The sequence below is a fragment of the Podarcis vaucheri genome, assembly GCF_965113315.1.
Source record: "Podarcis vaucheri genome assembly, chromosome: 3".
NCBI classification, from domain to species: domain Eukaryota; kingdom Metazoa; phylum Chordata; class Lepidosauria; order Squamata; family Lacertidae; genus Podarcis; species Podarcis vaucheri.
In genome coordinates, this window is record NC_138761.1 from 118,295,844 (window position 1) to 118,317,929 (window position 22,086).

The 22,086-nt window shown below is 40.0% G+C and overlaps 1 protein-coding gene across 3 annotated transcripts in view; it reads left to right on the top strand.

Annotated features, from left to right (window-relative positions):
• The window catches only part of RANBP17 (RAN binding protein 17), a 180,967-nt gene that overhangs the window by 122,117 nt on the left and 36,764 nt on the right, over window positions 1–22,086 (top strand). For all 3 annotated transcript variants that reach the window (XM_082216326.1, XM_082216328.1, XM_082216327.1), the window contains 5 exons: window positions 3,994–4,082; window positions 8,202–8,309; window positions 12,258–12,340; window positions 17,231–17,445; window positions 19,517–19,655. In XM_082216326.1, the coding sequence (XP_082072452.1) occupies window positions 3,994–4,082; window positions 8,202–8,309; window positions 12,258–12,340; window positions 17,231–17,445; window positions 19,517–19,655 (634 nt within the window). The remainder of the gene's footprint in view (window positions 1–3,993; window positions 4,083–8,201; window positions 8,310–12,257; window positions 12,341–17,230; window positions 17,446–19,516; window positions 19,656–22,086) is intronic.

A 22,086-nucleotide genomic window follows, 5' to 3' on the forward strand; every position in this document is an offset into this window, starting at 1 on the left:
TACTGAAATCTGAAAATAATGAATCTACACCTGCTTTGAGAGCCTAACATGGACTAGTAAGTTGATTATTGGTCTTACAATGAATTAATGAATGAATTTGGTGGCCTTAACATCCTTTTAGTGTCAGCATGTGATCACATAAATGTTTGGGGCATCTGTTCAATTTGAGCATTTGTTTTTACCATTTGGAATAAGTAGGATCTTCTGGCTAGTGAGACTTGACCTCAGTGGAACTTAATGAATTATCATTCATGATTCTTCCCGCTTAGACTTACAGTGTATGGTGTGTTCTCCATACTCGTTGTTTTAAAGAACGAATGATGACCCAATGAAACACATAGTTCTCACATTCTTTTTCTTTCATATCACATGTGATCGGTATTTTTCACACTTATTCATAACTTTAAATTTATTTAGCCCCTATTATTATCACAGAATCTTTGTACAGAGGGAAAGCGTGTATATACAGAGGGAAACCTGAGGGTGATGGATAGGTTGGAAGCATCTTGGTGCTTCCTGCAGTCCAAGATGTGTTGCGATCCCTAGCAGTGAAGACTAAACCAGCCATTGAAAGGAGAGGTGGACTGGTTTCACCTTCTCTGAACTGTCCCAGATTGACTTTGTTGCATGGATTTTGGTGTGAGTCATTAGGGACTAAACTAACCTCCAAAGGCAGTAGACTCTCCTTTTTAATGGAAGCTGGATGGTCATCTGTCAGGGATTTGTCGGGTGTGATTCCTACATTGCAGGGAGTTGAACTAGATGACCCTTCCAACTCTACAAAACTGTGATTTCTATGATCTCTGTAGCCATGCACTGTGTAGCTTTAGGTCAGGCTTCCTCAACCTTGGCCCTCCAAATGTTTTGAGACTACAATTCCCATCATCCCTGACTACTGGTCCTGCTAGCTAGGGATCATGGGAGTTGCAGGCCAAAAACATCTGGAGGGCCGAGGTTGAGGAAGCCTGCTTTAGGTAATGGCTTACAGTAGACTTTGCTACTGCAAGTTATATACATTTGCCATTGGAAATTATGAACATTTATAAGGGGAAGCAGGCTTCATCTGGAAATCATAAGTAAATGAGCTAATAGAAGAAAAAGGATTTTGAGAAATGACTTGGGTAGTTGGAATTATTCATACTGTCACACTGTATTGAATGACAGGCAGTACATCAACGTAGTCTTGGTCATAGAAAAGTTTCTGTGACAAGGTCCATTCTGAGGTCTCATTGTAAGTCTAGTCTCAGAAAGAGAATTGTAACATAACCAGGTCCTGTCCAAGCCATTTAATTGTAAAGTTCCCTTTCCCCCTCCTGACACACTAAGTCTCATCCCAGATTCTAAGCTCAGCGAGTTATATTCTCCCAAGTTGCCTATTCAGAATATTGGCTGTGTTACTTATGCTCAATGCATTTTGTCAGAAATGTAAAGAATTTTGGACTGAATTAGGTCAAGGGAGTGAGGGGACCTCACAGTGATGTTGATAGAAACACAAGTAATACAAAACAGTCGTGTGTTCAGTGGTATAGTGCTAAATTTTGAACTGATGGATCCCCATAGCCCAAACCCCAAGGGGAGGGAGAGAAGGAGAAGGAGAAAGAGAAAGAAATGGCTTTGAAGACATGGGTTCCTGTCCCTGATCATCCATGAAGTTCACAGATGACCTGGGACCAGTCACTGTCTCAGCCTAGCCTGCCATACCCCACTGCGCTCCAAGACTCTAGCAAATGTTGTTATCACTTCTGAGCCCATTGCTGTGCTCATCCACATTCTCCCTCCCTACACCATTGCTGTGTCCCTGGGCTCTGTGCTAAAAACAAACAAAATATATTTGACAAAATAAACTGGATTTTCCTGTATAAGTTATGCAGATTAAAAACATTTACACTTGTTTCTTTGCTTTGTGTTATTGTTTCTAGTTCTAATCATGGGGAAGGGCAGGTTTTCGTGTAGAGTATTGCAGATCTGGGCCATCATTGCTAGATATCCTACCATTGCTGCCCACTAGGGTGGTTTGCTGTAAAACTATTTCCACAAGAAGAAAAAAGGCAAATATAAATCAAAGGCGAGGGAGGCGGGTGGCGCTGTGGGTTAAACCACAGAGCCTAGGGCTTGCCGATCAGAAGGTCGGCGGTTTGAATCCCCGTGACGGGGTGAGCTCCCATTGCTCGGTCCCTGCTCCTGCCAACCTAACAGTTCGAAAGCACAAAGTGCAAGTAGATAAATAGGTACCGCTCTGGTGGGAAGGTAAACGGCGTTTCCGTGCGCTGCTCTGGTTCTCCAGAAGTGGTTTAGTCATGTTGGCCACATGACCCGGAAACTGTACACCAGCTCCCTCAGCCAATAAAGCAAGATGAGCGCCTCAACCCCAGAGTCGTCCGTGACTGGACCTAATGGTCAGGGGTCCCTTTACCTTTATAAATCAAAGGACAGGATTCAATTACCTGGTTCTGTTAGTGCAAACCAGCGTAAGGACTTCAACTACCGCAATCAAACTATCCCCCCCCCCGTGCCTCCTCCAAGTCTGCTGGGGTGGGGCAATCAGGAGAACCCCCAGAACAGCACATGGCGGAAGGGCAGATTGTTCCCTTCAGCAATTGTTCCTTAGACCAATGTTCAGTTCCACTCAAGGTTCCCATGGATTACATCTTCATATATTCCCTAAACAATGGTGCAAAAAAATGGACACTAACTCATGCTAATTTATAACTTATTTACTAGGAGTCTGCATTGGTTCTGTGTGTACCCCGAATTCCTAGATGAATTGGGGACATTCAGGGAAGGGTCCCACATTCCTGAGTAGAATCGCACCATTAACAAGGCATCTTAGGGACTCCCCAAGTTTTCGAGCTGCCCAACGGCGTTACCTGTCCAAAAATATAAAATAAAAATGCACGACTTTTCTAGTTGTTTTCTGTTAAAAGAAGGTGAAATGGGGAACTTTGCTCCTTTTTCATCCTTGTTAGTTTGGGTCCATACATTGTCAGCGTGGGTGATACAGGCTGGATAGATGCTATGTTGCTAATTCAGTAGGGTGGCTGAATATCATTGATGCCTCAAATTAGCCCTGTCTTGCAGTAAACATAATTCCAGCAAACTATATTTCTTATGATAAACCCATCTGATTAACCTTCAGACCAAAGAATTCCTATTCAGAGTAAGTCTGATTAACATTATCATTTTAGAGCTGACTATATGCAGATGGCAATGTCAACCCCCATTTTTTGCAGAGTCTAAAAATGGCATAGCTTATTTATTTACCTAAAAGCACCACTTTCCTCTCCTAGAGAGAGGACAGCCATGTACACTTGAAGTCTACATATGATTTTAGGAATTGTCTTTTAAACAATTTCAGCAGCTGTTGAATCTGTTTTTATAAAGAGGATGCATGGGCCAATCTTTAAAAACAAACATTTTATTCTAATAAATGTTTTCAATGAATTGCATGTTGATACACACACACACACATAATAATGAATATACTAAATAATAATTATGGAAATATATATTCATACTCCATGCTTAGCATCTATTCTTGTTTCAAACATAAAACCGAACAGCTAAATAAATTTTGCTCAGACTATTTCTGAGGGATAACCAAGTTAGAATAAGTGGCATCAGTGCAGATCCCCATGCCTAGTTTAAAAAGAGAAAAACGAAAAATGAAAGTGGGAATATAATAGAAGTTACTTTCTGTTTAATGTGTCTTCTGGGCTTTAATTTATTATATGATCCCATATCTACTATTTCAAGCTGAATACATTTTATTATTTCTATTGATAAGCTTATCGCTGCGCAAAAAGCACTTGCTTAGTATTAATATTTAAGTTGGAGACTTAGAAGCCCTAGGTTTTTTTTAAAGAAAAAAGAAAAAAAAAGATGTTTACGCTAATGAATTAAAATCAGATATTGTGCTCATTATTGGCTGATCATGACTCCATCTGCTCTGTGCTAACGTGAAAATCAATTACTGTGTCTCTTTCCCACTGACAGCGTATGTTGATCGGACTGGCGAGAGATCTTCGAGGGATTGCCTTTGCTCTGAACACAAAGACCAGCTACACCATGCTGTTTGACTGGATGTATCCTTATTACACTATGACAATGCCGGCTCTGTGCACAGAGGGATACCAGGTCCCTTGCATTAGTTTAATAGTGTGGCACAGTGGGGAAGAGGAAACAAAGCTAAATGAACTAATGCGTAATCAGCTAAAATTACAGTACAGTTGCAATCATACCATTAACCGAGAGGGCAACATTTGGAGAGAGACCACAAAGAGGTCACTTTTGGCAGAGCGGGGGTTGTGCCACACTAATCCCTAATTATTCTCCTGCTCTATTGTTAGCCTGCAATACTTAGATTAATTTAAAGCCCTTTAATTTACAGTGTGATGTGCCTCTGCTATCGGGGCTCCTTTCTGATTTCTTTTTATTATCATCATAATCCACCCACTGAAGAAATTGTATTTAGTATATTTTAGTCATTACCGTGTAAGTAACTATGAGATCTCTGATGCGACATTATGCATGCTGTAGGATTTCCATTATTTGAGTCTTCTCTTACGCTGTGCTGGGAAACCAAAATTACTTTTTCTGCAAATGTTGGATGCTCACTTGTGGGTTTGAAAGGGTGGGGTAAGCAAGTTGAGCAACTTGAATTCTTAGGGGATTTAACGGTCTGAAGCCTACAAAGCCATGGTCCTTTCTGGACTTTTATAACCTGCCCACCTTAGGTAGTGGCACCTGCCCTGTGGAACGCCCTCCCATCAGATGTCAAGGAAATAAACAGCTATCTGACTTTAAGAAGACATCTGAAGGCAACCCTGTTTAGGGAAGTTTGTAATGTTTGGTGCTGTATTGTGTTTTTAATATTCTGCTGGGAGCCGCCCAGAGTGGCCGGGAAAACCCAGCCTGATGGGCGGATTATTATTATTATTATTATTATTATTATTATTATTATTATTATTATTATATCACCATCATCAGGTGGATAGTATATAAAGTCAACTCAAACACTTTAGGGCTTTAGCAATTTTAAGATGTTCAAGTTGCAGGTTTTCTTAAGTAATATTTAAACTTGTTTTTGTGTTTCTCCTGCCTATATAGAAAAGTGGTTTGGGTGTTTTTAGAAAGAAAGAAAAAGGACACCTCACTCTAAAAATAGGATTTATTTATTTTATTTTTACATTTTTTGATTCCCTATATGTAAAAAAAAAAAAATCCAAGCAGTATGCAGATTAAAACCTAGGAATATTAAAACTGTATCAAAATGATTCAGCAGCAAGTAGAATAAAAGGAAGAGAGCAAAAGATGAAGCAGCCATCATCAGTCATATGCATGCATTTTCTAGAGAGCCCAGCTTCCATTTCAGATGAACAACATTTTTAAAAGATTCAAAAGTGGTCTTAAAATTGCTAGTGGTGACCCCCTTAGATATCCTCTTCAGATTTGAGGAAACCACTCTGATTTTACTTCTGTCCACTAGATGGCAAAGATGAACAGAATTCATAACATCTTTGACTTGGTCTTTAACCTGGGAATTATTATGTTTTATATATTATAACAGTTCTTGGGTAATGTTTAGAAGCGAATAGCCCAGCAAGCAGAATAGTAACATTATCCTGTAAAATAGGATTGTTTGTAGCAGGCTTGCTTATACTAATTGGGTTTCTGTAACAAATCAGGCTCCTTGGAAAAAGGCCAAAGGCTTTTCATAATTGTATTGACAAGAAAATGAATATGATAAATGGTGTTCATTCAGTTGAGAAAAGATTTATAGTTTTTCCCTCTGGGCAAAGGATGAAGAGCAAATATGTGCAATAATAGAAAAATCTGTTACAAAGTTGTTATTTGATCTCTCATAAGGCTTTATTAAAATATCTCCAAATATTTTAAAGACATTTCTGGTGGTAAGGTATATAGGCTGTTCTTGAAGTATTGCGAGGGAAGGTGCATGGAACTAAAAATATCATGAATATGAAAGTCATTCGTTTCTTTTAAAATATTGATATGTCAAACTGTCAGTGATTCAAGTGTTATATTTTGGAAGTTGGTTTTCCTTGTATATTCAGCAATACAGTATATTAGGTGTGCAGGGTACTTTTGAATATACAGGAACAATATTTTCTAAGACCATGCGCCCTTAAGCATAAAATCAGAATGCATTCTCATTAACATAGTTTTAGTAGTCATGTGGTTCTAACACTTACTTATCTCAAGACACTACATACTTTGATCATGTTATATGACCTATTTTGTGATAATCCTGAAGAAATAGGTCCTATAACATGATCAAAGTATGTAGTTTCTTGAGATGAGTAAATATTAGAACCACGTGACTATTGAAAACTCTGTTAATGAGACTGCATTCTGATTTTAATCATTTGAATGAGTTTGTGTTAGACACTGCTTTGAGAAGCGTAGCATATCTTTTAATGTAAATTTGATTCTAGTGTACATTTGATTGGTTATATATTGATGTCTGCAGATCAAAATTTAGTGGAGGAGGGGAAATTCAAGTCTTATCAATTTGTCCATAATTATCCATTTGTCCTAAGACTTCAATTTCCCCCTCTTCCACAAAATGCTTGCCCGAAACTCCTGGCCAGACTTTGTGAGATGAGATTTTTGTCCATAGGCACGTTATAAAGTGCAAGACATCCCTCCAGACCATGTAGACCCTACTTCTGAAAATCCAACTTCCAAGGATTCAAACCCATAGGTTTTGGCTTTTGGCAGCGATCTTTTGCTCCATCACTTGTTAGGTTTTGCCAGCTCAGCTAAGCTGAGGCTGCTCAAAGGAGCAATCTTTTTAGAATAACAGTCACAACAGGTGCCACTCTGACCAATGGACATCCCATTGCCAGAAGCCTTCGAGTGCACCCAGGCCCATCACATTTGGCTTCCAAGTTGACAGGTTACTGCATTCACATTATGACCAACAGTGTTGCCACAAAAGCCTACATCACCAGACAGGGAGCCTGTGCTCAAAATCCCTGAAGAAGGAGGCAACCTCCTGTTTGCTTAAGGAGAGAGTCATCAGGGCAGAATCAAGTAAACTGGCTTAGCTGCCAGTCAGGACCCTCCCTAAAACAGGAGATATTGCAGCAATCTAATATCTACTGAGGCGCGGTGGGTTAAACCACAGAGCTTAGGACTTGCCGATCAGAAGGTCAGCAGTTCGATTCCCTGCAACGGGGTGAGCCCCTGTTGTTCAGTCCCAGCTCCTGCCAACCTAGTAGTTCAAAAGCACATCAAAGTGCAAGTAGACATATAGGTACCACTCCGGCGGAAAGGTAAACAGCGTTTCCGTGCGCTGCTCTGCTTCACCAGAAGCTGCTTAGTTATGCTTGCCACATGACCCGGAAGCTGTACGCCGGCTCCCTCGGCCAATAAAGCGAGATGAGCTCCGCAACCCCAGAGTTGGTCACGACTGGACCTAATGGTCAGGGGTCCCTTTACATAATATCTACTGAATGTTCAGAAACTCCACTAAAATTTATTTATTTTTGCTAAGAAAACAGAACATCCAAGTTATCAATGAAGGAAAGCAGATATGAAAAAAAGTTGAATGAACTGTCTATGAAGTTCCTTCTGTCACTATACTAGGCATCCATGAAATCAAGGATGCCAGAAGCCATTCTTCCTTTGGGTTTCCATCACCTAAACTTTATCTCCGAATACCTACTGCTAGAGCTCCTCAGTTTTGATTGAACTGGCTAGCCATATCAGGATATTTGCAGGGTTTTTACAGCGGAAGTTATCAGAGCATTTTGCTCTGATGACTTTCCATTTAGGACTAGGAGCATTGATATATTGATTGATATCCTTGTTTTTCTTCCTTTGTAGCTACATAGGGGTTTTTTATTAGTGTTGTCTGTTCTTAAACTATTCCTCTAACTTTAGCATGGTTGATTCTTTCATTAAATTTGCCTCTGCTGCTCTTGGGCTGCCAGAGGTTGGACCCGTCAGCAAGATCTTTGATTCTCTAGTGATTGATATGGCTACAAAACAAAATCTTCAGTTAGTGCACATTAAGATTGTCTTTTGAAGCAATTTGGCTTGGTTTCAGAGATAATTTATAGCAGCTAAAGAATAGACCTCAAACCTTAGTCATGTTTTTAAAAGTAAGTATTGAAATGAAGCTGTGTGTGATGAGCATCTTTTATTAAGAATTTTATCTTTAACTTACATTATGAAAGATACCCGTCATATCTCCCTATTCTTCAAAGAGCTATTGAGCTGTGGTATCGTGAACCAGCATGCACTACTCCTATTTTGAAGCTCATGGCTGAGATGATGCAAAACAGGTAGAATTAATCATAGGCTTGCTCAACTGTCCTGATAAACTTTAGAGATTGTATTATGTTTTCAGACTTGGAGTATGCAACTACCATTGCCATGCTTTGGAATTCCTTCAAAACAAACTTTATTTTGCATTTGTGAAAATCACATCTGAGATTCCTCTGGGGTCTTTCTTCAAAATGATGTTGACGTTGAAAGGTCACACCTTAAGGCCATGTTCACACAAACAATTGCAGTCCTTGAAGTTCTTGTGCAATGTTGTTGTTGTTGTTGTTTAGTCGTTTAGTCGTGTCCGACTCTTCGTGACCCCATGGACCAGATCACGCCAGGTACTCCTGTCTTCCACTGCCTCTCACAGTTTGGTCAAACTCATGCTGGTAGCTTCAAGAACACTGTCCAACCATCTCGTCCTCTGTCGTCCCCTTCTCCTTGTGCCCTCCATCTTTCCCAACATCAGGGTCATTTCCAGGGAGTTTTCCAGGGAGGTGGCCAAAGTATTGGAGCCTCAGCTTCAGGATCTGTCCTTCCAGTGAGCAATCAGGGCTGATTTCCTTCAGAATGGATAGGGTTGATCTTCTTGCAGTCCATGGGACTCTCAAGAGTCTCCTCCAGCACAATACAGTCCTGCGAATATTTTGCTCAGCGGTGAATCCCATTAAGTTCAATGGGACTTACTCAGACTGGGTCCTGTGCACACTGACTTGAGAATCAGCCTCATTGAACACAGTGGGACTTGCTTCTGAATAAATATGCATGGGGTTGCTCTGCAACAGGGGTCGGCAAGGCTTAAGCAGCCTGAACCGCTTCACTCCCCCGAAGATCTCTCCGCTGGCCTTTCCGGTGTGGAGGAGGTGCATGCATGTGTTCGCACATGCGCAGATGCTATTTTTGGCGCGGAGGAGGTGCCTGCAGCTTCCTATTGGCTGCAGGAGCTTCCTGCATCCGAAAGGAAGACCATCGCTGCAGAAGTGAGTCCCCGAGCCGCGCTGTGCCAGTTTAGTGCAGTGCGCGGGGACCTGCTGAGTGGGCAGCAGGGTTCGGGGGCGGCTTGGGGGGCGGTTAAACGGCCCCCGTGCGCTGTATCCAGCCCCCGGGCCTTAGGCTGCCGACCTCTGCTCTACAAGTTGATCATTGTCAGGACTGCTGACAAATAGGTAGAAGGGGTAGGATTTGGGGCCCAGCAGGGCCCCCAGACACTTAGCTTTCATTTTTTAGAAAGAGTAAGTCAGTTGGACATTTGAGTACAAAACTCAAAGCAGCTCTAAAGCTTTTGCACTCAGCAAGCAGCACCATTGCTAAGGACGCTTAGTGCTAAGCAACCAGAGGAAGGGATGTTGACGCCCCCCACCTGAGACTTAGAAGGTTCCCCTTCCAGTATGGGGGGTGGGGAACCACCTCAAGTAGGATGGAGGAGGATACAGGGGAATGTTTCTTAAATCACTTAATTTGTGTCCGCATCATTTCACTCGCCAAGTGATGTGCCACTTGTACAGAAAAAATCATTGATGGTTGGCTCATGCAACCACTTCTAGTTTGTTTGTCATCACTGGGCTGCTGTTTATTAATATACTGTAAACATCATTACCCTGTCTTTTGACAGCTGAGATGTGTGTGTTTTTAGGACCCACCCAATTCCTATGGCTATGAACTGTTTTTAACTGTTATTAACACTTAATTTTAAAGTGTTGTGACCTGCCCTGGGACCTGTTGGTAAAGGGTATGTAATGTAATAATGATTATGATGATACAAAAATACAAAATGAATCAACAAATACAACCAAATAATAATTAAACACCTTTCAGCTGCAACAAGTTAATATTCCTATGGACTATACTATAACACAAACATACCTTTATCAATTTCTGCAAAATGTTTTGTATGCATATGTTTTGCTGAGAGTTGTGAAACCGCACAAATTTGTTGCTTGTTCTATATTTGGAGCTTGATCTTTCATCCAGGAACTCAGGGCTGTGTCCACTGTCTTCCCCTTTCCCCTTTTACCTTCACAACAGCCATTTGAGGTGGGCTAGGATGAGAGTTGGACAATCGTAACATTTATTTATCTATATCACATGTCTCTAAAAATTAGTAATGCTGAGACATTAGAGAAAGTTTTTGGAGACATGTTTATAAATACTGACAATGCAAAGAGGTGCCAGTAGATTAAATCTTCAAAGGAGGAAACTCATTGAACTACTTTGCATATTCATGGTATTCATCTACCTATTGGTATGCAGAAAGCCTGTTTTGTTCCCTTTAGAGAACATCATCAGGGATGGGTTTGCTTTTTCTGGAGTTGTGTATTGAATTAGGTTTTACAGGTTAAAATGCATAATACAATACACTTTGACATGGTGAAAATATGTTACAGGGTATCAAATTGTGCATTATGATAGAATGAGGGTTTGCTTCAGTTTCTTCCATCTGCCAGATGTTACCATTTTCTACAGTGTATGTAATACACACATTTTGTAAAGCATTTCGGTGCCATACAAAATTGCAACTTCTTGTAGAGAACTGAAAATCTGATAGGTCTCTCTGGTATCCACAAAGCTTTGCTATGCCTGTACAAATGAATGGAACATTGTGCTCCATTCCTTCATTATTTTAATTATTACTTAATTTAATTTAATCTGGCATTTCACAAAAATAGCACTGGCGCTATTTACAAAAGTTCAGTAGATGCAATAAATGAAAACATAACTATAACAACAATTTAAACCACCAATAAATACCTAAAAGATGTCACTCATATGGAACAAGAAGAAATATCCACAACATGTGTAGAAGGAAGCATGGGATCATGCTTCATCCTTCTCAGAGCCTGTGAGATAAATCTATTTCCACCTCAGCACCTTCATAATGGCTTTCCACATATTTTGAAACTAATCCTTTCATTCCATACAGGAGAATGTAGTGAATATGCACCTTTCACTTAAAGGAGTGGGGTGTTGTGGTAGATCCTCTTGTGAAAACCACTGAGGAGAGTTAATACTTACCTGACTCACAACAGAATATGAGGCAAGAGCAATTGTGCTCCCCTTAACAGTTTTCTTCATTTCAGACCTTTCTCTGAGCCAGTAGTAAATGATATTGGTAGTGGTTTAACATTTCTGGAGAACATCTGCACCTGGTTCTGAAACGTTGACCCCTGAGAGGATTACTTACCACACAGCATTTTGCTGGGCTAGAGACAGGTTCATAACAGAGCATTTCTTTCTTCCTACAACCCCAAATTTGAAAGAAGAAAAGCTGGACAGGAATAACCCAGCTTCAGTTGCCTATATGTTCTGGTAACCTCTAGGTTAGGTTACTGCAATGTGTTATACACGAGGCTGCCTTGGAAGTCACTTTGAAAACTGCAGCTGGTGTAGAATTCAAATACTGAATTCAAAGTGCTGTTTTTTGTTTTTGTTTTTTTAAAAAATACTTTTATATATTTAAACAAGAACATATACTTCAGTGACATTAAAATGTCTGGCCCACCAAAGCAACAGAAAGCTTCAGGGGTTTCCAACTTATAAAAAATGTTTTTCTATTAAATTGGCCACTGTGTTTAATCAGCACTATGTATTAGTTCCTTCCTCTTCTCTTCACAACTGTCTTCTTTGCATTTTGATTCAGATGTGTCAGTTGTTCCTGCTTACAGAAAATCCATGCAATAAGCAGTTAAATTCTTAAATTAAAAATTAATTTTCTGTGGCTACTTAACATGCTCAGTCCCCATTGGACTGTTTTGGGGTACATCTCCCCACTAAGTCTCTCTGTGTTTTCTTTCCTCCTTCGGCAAGTCTTGGGGGTTCTCCTGAGCATACCTCCCTCTGGTTTCTCAGCACCCCTGATTTAGCTGTTTGACCACCATAACTCAGTACCTGAGTTCACTGTTATAGCATGTATGATTAATGTTTGTTTTATTGGGTTATTTGAAGAGATGTTGCTACTCTCTCCCCAGATCGCAGCGTTTAAATTTTGATGTGTCTTCTCCTAATGGAATTCTCCTCTTCAGGGAGGCCAGTAAGATGATTTGCACTTACGGTGAGCAACTGTTGATGCTTTGTTTTATATGTATCACTTTGCCTTTTTAGAAACAAAGGAGTTTCTCATTCTCATTAAGCAAGATTTAGCTTCCAAATACGTTGATATTTGCAAGGCCTACTGAGAGATTATGAGTTTAGGCTGTTTCTGGACAGCAGGTTGCTTTGTATACACTAACCTTAGGGACAGATTCCCACAGGGCAGCCTCCATCCCTCTAGCACCGCACTTGCGTGATCTTTTGCCTATCAGGCTGGAAGCAAAATAAGGCAATTTGAAAAATAAGCTAGTAGCTCCTGTATACTTGGAAATTCCCTACGTTCAAAGTATATCAGTTCGTTTATGTGTTTTTTAAAAGTTAAAACAAAATCAAAACAACCCCACAAGAACCTGTGAACTTACATAGCCTGTTGAATGTTGAGGACAGTTGAGACCCAGTAAGTTGAGGGTGTCAGTTGGAAGTGGGAGGAAGGAAAAAAAGAAAGAAAGAAAGGGAATGGCCTTCTCAAGTCCCTAAATAGCAAAGTATCAGTGTTCAAAGATGCATGCATAAATTTCCAAATTGCTTCCCTGGGATCTCCAGGTAGGACTGAAACAGCTCCTTTTTGTCATGCTGGAAAGCCACTGCCTATTGATCATCATCATCATCATTTTTAATTTGTATACCGTCTTTCAATCTTACGATACTCAAGGCGGTTTACAAGCTGAAGAAACAAAAAATATACATCTTATAACAATCTAATGCAATACAAAAATGTGATAATAAAACATAACTTTAAAATAGGTAACCTGTATCAAAAAAGTAACATTCAATAATCACTAGAATAGTATTAAATAGTAATAATAATAACATATAAAAGTTAAACAGAAATCTGCTCAGCAGTTATAATAAATTTCTAATCAATAAAAGAACGGCAAGACACAGTACATAAAATAATATAATACAAATTGAGAAGCAGAGACTAGAGGGTGGGGCAAGGCAGGTGGAAAGAGGCCTTGCCTGATGGAGTCTCTCCCCTCACTCTCTGCTATATTTGCACTCCTCTGTCATCAGGCTGTCGACTAAGGGCACATATCTGAGTGGAATCCAGGTAACCAGTTAAGCACTAAGTGGTCCATCATTGTACCACCCCTGCACTACACCAGACTTGGCCTTCAGTTGTGTTCCATGATAGTGTAGGCTAATCAGAAACTCTGCGTATAGGTATAACGGATTCAGATGTGTTAAGTATCAGAAAGTGAGACGTAATTGTTCTAGATCCTAATATATGTATTGTTCTAGTGTTTGTGATGGGAGCCCCTTGTATTTTTAGCAGCCCTTACTACCTTGCCATTATGAAAGACTGACAGAAAAAGTAATATTTTCAATATGCTGTTTTTTATTTATCTACATTCTGTCATGATATACTTTGATGTAAGTTTTTAATTTTGCTGGAGCTTTCAGCTGTTCTAGCAGTTACCGTCCAGGGTCAGATTCAAGGTTAGCCACAGTAGCACAGAACAATTTCCTGTTCTCATAGCCCAGGTAACATTTGGATGTGGATTACATTTACCACATTTTCCAGTAGCCAGGGACATTATTTCTAATGAGCTTTAAATTGCTTCTAGAACATCTATTGTGGAAAGCTTAGTGTTGTAATCCATTCCACCCTAGCAACATAATAAAATAATGCCTCTTAAAAAAAAGTTAAATTGTTCTTTGCTGTGTAATAAATATTATTTTTTAATAGATTGCCCATTTTAATAATGGACTATATTTTTTGCCCCGTTAAAAACTCTTGTTCCTTTATACTGAGCACTCATGGAATTTACATTCTGTAGCTATATGTATTGGCAGTTTTAGCATCTGATAAACTCGTGTAGTTTAACATCACACAATATTCTCTTCTTTTAGTGATACTTGCAGCATGTCAATCTGATTTAAAGAATGCCTCAGTTCTGTTACTCTAAGAATCCATACTCTACTGGTGCATCCTGCAATTGTGTGAAGCATGCTGTTCAAATTAGTTTCATTTTGAAATAGGGGTGATTTTCTTAAAGGTAAAGGGACCCCTGACCATTAGGTCCAGTCATGACCGACTCTGGGGTTGCAGCACTCATCTCGTTTTATTGGCCAAGGGAGCTGGCGTTTGTCCGCAGACAGCTTCCGGGTCATGTGGCCAGCGTGACTAAGCCGCTTCTGGCAAACCAGAGCAGCGCATGGAAACGCCGTTTACCTTCCCACCGGAGCGGTACCTCTTTATCTACTTGCACTTTGTGCTTTCGAACTGCTAGGTTGGCAGGAGTAGGGACAGAGCAACGGGAGCTCACTCCGTCGCGGGGATTCGAACCGCCCGACCTTCTGATTGGCAAGTCCTAGGCTCTGTGGTTCAACCCACAGCATTTTAAGACCATTTTCTGCTAAATAGTCACTATTGACTAGCCTATTGCTAAGTCCGCTTCTGTAACTTGAAACTGCAACCTGTTGAATATGCCCTCCCCATCCCACCTTTACTTCCCCTCCCCTAACAACAAGGTTGCAGTAGAGGTGCTGCAAGCAAACCACAAGGTTTGTGCCTGCTGCCTCATTAATTGAAAATTATCCCAATAGTGCAAGCTTACCCGGCCTTGTATCCTCCAGATGTTTTGACTACAACTTCCATCAGCCCCAACCAGCTTTGCCAGTGGCCAGGGATTGTGGGAGTTGGAGTCCATAATATATGGAGAAGGTTGATGGTTGGGGGAGACTGAAACAGTGGATGGTGGGTGTGCTTGACCCCTGTCCATTCCTCCATATCTTCCAAAAAGATGAGAACAATATCAAAGCACTGGAATCATGAAATCAAAGTGAAATTTAAACACCAGCAAGCATGTAAACAGGTGAGAAGATGATTGCATGTTGCACTCTTATCAACACAAGCTTTCAGTAGCTCTGTTATTAGGTCAGAAGGTGCATAGCATATAGAACAGAACTCCAGGTTGATAGCATCATTCATCAAAAGCATCCTGGAAATAGGCCTATATTTTCCCCAGTGTGTGTTTTGGCCAGGACTCTCAGGGAATGCACAGTTTGGAAATGAGTGGCACACTGAAGCAGCTCATTGTTCTGTTTGCTGCCTGCTTATTATCCAGCTTCTTAGCTGCCACTTCCAATGTGCCCTTGATCAATTCGAGATTCTTGTAATTCTCAGAGCACGTGTGTCCTAAAATCCCCCCACAGATACTCTCTAGCTTCCTTTAAAAGTTGGCTTAAAAATAATTTGTGAAGTATTGGAGATATTTTGGGGAGGGTGGAGACTCGGCAACATTATACTTTGTGAAAAATTAGAATACCGTATTTACACGAATCCAATGCACCATCGAATCTAATGCACACCTCAGTTTTCAAAGCCTTGAAACCAAAAAATCTAATGTGCCATCAAATCTAATGTGCACCCTAAGTTTCATTACCAAAAAAGGTGTGCATTGCATTCGAGTAAATACAGTATTGCTCTCTGTCGAGTTAGAATTAGGGGTTAGAGATGGCTGTGTGTTGGGCTGTGAATAGGAGCCCTATGCACCTACAGGAAGGAGAATTCTGGGCCAATCAACCAGGGGTGCTAGCCAGCTTGATCCCCTCACAAGTATTCATGTTAATCCCCTTACTGTGTAGAACAGGCATGGCCAAACTTGGTCCTCCAACTGTTTTGGGACTACAACTACCATCATCCCTAGCTAACAGGACCAGTGGTCAGGTATGATGGGAATTGTAGTCCCAAAACAACTGGAGGGCCAGGTTTGCCTGGTGTAGAAGGATGGAACAAGGGCAACTCTTTTATAGATAGAGCCCAGGAAGTGTTTTACATATTACCAACAATAGTTTCCCCTAAAAGTGATACTTCTCAGGTAGTCTGTGATGTAAAAGTTTTAATCCAGCGTGTTTTCTTCGGATCTTAGCTCATTTTGCTCTTGATTATCCTGTTACCCATTTTAGAACTGTTCTCAGTAACTGGTCAGTATCTTCTTTCGAGGCTATTCTTTACAACTATTCTTAAACAGATACCAGTCTCAAGTCAAATACCTTTACAGGCCTCATATGCTAGTATTTCCACAAGTCAGGCAAGTCATGGAATGGAGTTTAGATCACCAGCAGAGCCAGTGTGATGTATTTTTCTGGGGTACAGCAGGAGCCATACTCACTGCAGGTGTTGGCCAATGGAGCTGTGAAGTCAGTGCAATTTTCACTGCACCAGGGACTTGGAAGTTGATGTAGAGATGAAGAAGCACATCAGTAGACTCGAGCTAAAAAGTATTCATCACTATATTCCCTTCAGCCCAGCAGCTTGATGTGCAGTATTTCTCCCTTTTTTTTGCAATAGCTCAAGGGCCATTGACAGGTGTCTTATCTCTTTATCATAGGTAGCACCTTTACAAAGGCCTCTGAATTGTTCAGCAGATCTCAAAATAGCCATTGTCTCAAACTAAGCATACCAAACAATTGCATTACTAGAATAAGGGGAAAGAATACTGAAGCTTTAAAAACAGTAATTCATTCTTATGGCCTGGTAAAAGTAAACCACCTGTTTATGCTCTGTATTTAATGCTTGTATATAAATAACCATGTATTTTAGAATGACCATTTATTTTAGAATATGCAATCTCTAGAACTTGGTATCAATCTCACTAGAAGAAATCACGGTCAGTTTGGTTCTCCTGCCTTATTGTATTATTATGGACGTTCTGTTTAAATATATTGTTGTGATTCCTTTAAAATGTTACTATTCTAGAATATCAGTGTTATGGGGTGTTCAGATAATAATAAAAACCCAGTAAAATGAAAACATGAAGCGACACAGTTTTCAGTTTTTTCAGTTACTTATGTCAATTCCTCTCTTTATCCCTTATTCTCCCCCCTCCCCCTTCCTTGAAAACAGGTAATCAGATCCTCTCCCTTGGGACTCTGTTGAAAGATCAAGTTTATCCATTGAAACTCAAGGGTATCTCCATCTGTTATTCTGCACTCAAATCTGCCTTGTGTGGAAATTATGTCAGCTTTGGCGTCTTCAAGTTGTATGGGGACAACCACTTTGACAATGTACTTCAGGCCTTTGTCAAAATGCTGCTCTCAGTATCCCACAGTGACTTGCTAGTAAGCAATTATTCGTCTTGGGAGTCTTTATGCAAAATATGAAATCACCACCACAGGCTTAAAATGGAGAGAGAGGGGGATCTAGAACAACTCAAAGGCAGTTCTTTTTAGTCTCAGCTACCTGCATTTATTTGCATTCTTAGAGGCAAATATACCATTAGTATTTCCATTATCTCAAATGATAAGTATTCACTTCAAAATATTTAAAATGCATCATAAGGATAAGAGGATATTGGTCAAATTATCTTCTAATACCTCTCTTGAATGACAGTAGGATTGTTTTCCACATTGTTCTAATTTAGCTTAGCTGCCATAATGCCTTTTCTGTAACAGTGCACACCAACAACCTTTCTTTATGAAATTTGGGGCATATTTTTTCTGAAATATTAGTCTTCTGACAGCTATTCATATGGGTTTAATGGCAGCGATACTAACAGTCCACTACTTGGCATACGGGAGAGAGAAATTCTGCCATTGTCAAAACTGTAGTATTGAACCAAGTCGTTTGTTCTTTCAGTACTAGATCAACTGGGCCTTGGCTATTTTAATTTGCCTTTTATTGGTTTATACAACTCACCTTGTAGAAAACCATTCATGGTTGTGGAAAAATGAAGTCGAGCATATAAAGCCAGACTCTCTCGTTATAATGGCTAACCTATAAACAGTACTATGCAGAAGCAATTTTTAATTGTATAAGGAGATATGCATTGATTGTATAAGCAGTCGAGTCAAGCAGGGCATGAAAGACCGCTTTTTCCCTGCAAAAAAAGAGAAAGAAATTAGTGGGGAGACTTGCTGACTTTCACTACTTGCCAAAATATTCCCAAAGAAAGTTTGAGTTAATACATGAGGCCTAGACTCGAGTGTAGTTTTGAGTCTTCAGCAGCTACAACTGATGTGCATATGCTAGACATGTACCAGATAGGATGGAAGGGCCAGTCAAGTTTCCCTTCCAGTAAAATCCCCGCATACTGTGATCAGAGATGACCATGGTCTAAAAGCAGTGTGTGGTGGGGAATATTGGATTTGGATTTCTGTAAAACTGAAAAATAAAATTTATAAAAGCATGACATAGTGCAGCATTTTCAACAGCGGAATATGTGGAAGAGCCAATAGGTGGTAGAATGCCACAGGAGCAGTTTTTTTTTTGTAAGCAGTTAATGTACTGTGATTTATTTCTTTTTTACAGCAGCAATAGGATAGTTGCATATTTCTCCCTCAAAACACATGCCCCCAGATGATTAAGCTATTTTCAGAGTTTGAAGGCTAAAATCTGGTGCATATCCAGCCCAGGACACTGATTTCAGCAAGAGCCTGGAAATAGACTATTTTCAATTTTAGGATTAAAATCCAGGGCATGATACTCTTAGATGACAACAAGGAGCAAACAAAGCCATGCCTGTTGTTTGAGCTGTGTGCATGTTCTGTTGCTCCTTCACACTGTCCCCAATAACAGCTAGGAACATATCTGTGTTTGCAGAATGGAAGCAAGGTTTGCTAATGCTTTTAAAAGTTAAGGATAACAACTGGTAAATTCTTAGGTGTTATGGCTGTTCCTTTGTTGCTCAGAAGTAATGGTGCATGTTCTCATTCCCTTTCCCCCCACAGAGTGTGCCTACATGTGCGTAAATGCACACAATTATCTCTCCTCTCTCCAGTAGGGAAGTCAACATATGGACAGAATTGTGTGTTCTATACTTTGAATATTGGCCTTAGTTAGCGGGGAAATCTTTAGACCTTGTGCAGCTCCTTTCCTCTTTCCATACTTAACGAAGTTGCAAAATGATCTGATCTATGAATAAGCTGGCTGCATTTGCATAATTAATACAAGTTTCAAAATGCAAATTACTTTGGCACCAGTTTTGGTGGTCTATAGAACAGACTAAACACAGCCCAGGGTATATCTTATGCTGGGTTTGTTTCCAGTGTAAAATTGATTTAATGCAGTAGATAATCCAGAATGCATTAAAGTTACTTTGCAGGTATTTTAATGCAATAAATGTTAATAATCCACATGGAGTAACTTTTCATCTGTCTCTTTCTCTCGGTCTCTCCCTCCCCCCAACCCTAGCAATATCGAAAACTAAGCCAGTCTTATTATCCACTCTTGGAGTGTCTCACCCAGGACCACATGAGTTTTATCACCAGTTTAGAGCCTCATGTACTAATGTATATATTTACTTCAATATCTGAAGGACTTACAGCACTGGGTAAGTACACCATGCAACTCAGCTAAGGAAGGGTGTGAAAACTACTGTGCAGCAGTCAAAAGCAATATGGTATAGCTTCCAGAGAATTTAATTTTGTTGCTGTGACTCCAATGCTGCACAGTATTATTATTTTTTTTATATAAAATGACTATTTTGTGGGGAAATTAACAGTTCTGGTCCTCAAGCAGTCATGGGTATAGACATCAGCCCATGGACGTCAGTAACATAACTCCCAGTGAATTTAATGACAGATAAATATGCATATTGCTGCCATTCGTTAAGAACTTTTGATGCTGAACCATGGTCCATACACACTCCTCATTTAAATCCCACTTTTGTCCCTTTCTTCAGTGTTGCTCCAAACAATTTTTGTAAAAATGTATAATTCACTCTCCTCACAGAACATTCTAACCAGGGCATAGTTTCTGTAACTCATTCAACCTTACAAACAAGCCTGTCACCAATATTTTCATTTTGCAGAGGGAAATGAATCAAGCAATAGTAGTTCCCTTTACTTCATTGGTGGGTTGGAATTTGAATTCAGGCTTCCTGGTCCAAGTGCATAAAATTGCTTCATAATGAAACTTCCCATGGAACTGGATAATGTTTCCTGTTCCTAAAATAGAGTTGGGTGTTTGTGAGGATGCTGGATGTTAGTGGGGGTGTCAGAATACTGGAAATTCAACTGTCTCTTAGTTTGATGGATTGATTGATGGATGGAGTTTAATTGTATGGTGCTTTTCTGCAATGACCTGTGGCCAAAGCACCACACAGCAGACATTCAATGCATTAAAGCACAAATGCAAACACACGAAATACAGAGCATGTTGGTAAATTCACAAATGTAACACCGACCAACTCGTACGCACTCTTTTTGAAAACTGCAGCCATGGTGTTGACATGCACAAGCAGTGGGCAAATACCACCCAACAGTTAAATACAAAACTAGGCCTTGGATGTGTGGGAATGTTCAAGGATGCAGGAGAGGATATATTGTCCGATTATATCCTTATCCAACTTGTGTTAACAAGTTCCCCAATTTCAGCAGAGTAACATTCCCTTTTATTTTAAGTTTGCAACGGCTGCGTTTGCTCAGGCTCGCTAAAGCCTCTATAATAACTGTTCTGGTAATTTCCCCTTATTCCCTCAAAAAATATAAGAGACGACACAGTCTTTTACAAAAGTATAAAAAGAGTTTACTCACATTCTGTTCACAATCAGATCCCAGAAGGCAGACTTAGCTTAATGAAGTAACATACACTTGGAATCTATCTCATAAGAAGACAGTCCCTTTGTCCTCTCTTGGCTGGAAGCCAAGAGGGCATCTTTGGCTTAGTAGATGTTGTTTCTTCGATGCATGTGGTGAAAGAGAGAGAGATGGCTGCCCTGCCCTGTGCTTTTGTCATTACCTGCACAGGTGAGGCCACACCCACCTCTACTCACATGCAGAGGAAGTCTGTCCCAGCCCAGAAGGAAACAGGAAGTTTACCTGCTGGCTGGACAAACATCCCTCCCCATGTGTAAACATGTTCACTCTAGGAATGTTGTACTTGACTGCTCTTGTGTTTCACATCCCACAGGATGTGCTAACATCAGACCATTAGAGTAAGCAACCTATATCCTGTGCTTAGTAGAACAGAAGAGCATCTGCTAAGACGTATTTGTTTGCTTGTTTCAAGTGTTAGTCCTTTCTGCCTTGTGTCATTGAAGTGCTTGGCATATATTGCGGATTAAACAGTAGAGCAAAAGATGTGAAAACCCACATCTTAAAACTTTTTTGTTTTATACAAGTATCCTGAATAGAAGTATTGTGTGCATCATAGTTCCACACTTTACAGTATATTCAATACTCTGCGATAATATTTATTCCTTTGGTATGCCCTGGTTGTAAATCATGTGTAATGGAAGCCCTCATATAGACTTCACAGTAAAGATAAACACTTTCAAGAGCCCTTTTCTAAAGTGTTTGCCTGGCTTTTCCACATCCGACTGAAACCTTTTAATGTATCTTGTATGATGTTCTCCCTAATCGCCATGTAAAGCTTTTCTAATTTTTCTGTGATTGATAACATACTGCCATTCATTAACTAAAATGAAAGCATGGCATTTTTTTGGTGTCCTGCCATTTTAATTGGATGTTAAATAGATTAATTTGTTTACTTTCAAACTCCCTTAAAAGAGATCATTTAGGTATGGTGTAAAAAGAACCTAGTCCAGGAGCGTTGCAAGCATTGCACTTGTACCTCTTCCTGCTATCTTCATCTTAAACGAAATAAAGCTCTTAGATTATGGTCTGTTCAGTAATGCTGTCAAGTGTTGAAAATAGTTCTTCCATCTATGCTTATTCATAAAATGCTAGGGCCAAATGGGCCTTTTCAAGTAACAATAAATAGCAGCAGCACCTTGGTGCTAATGTAATAGGAAGTTGGCT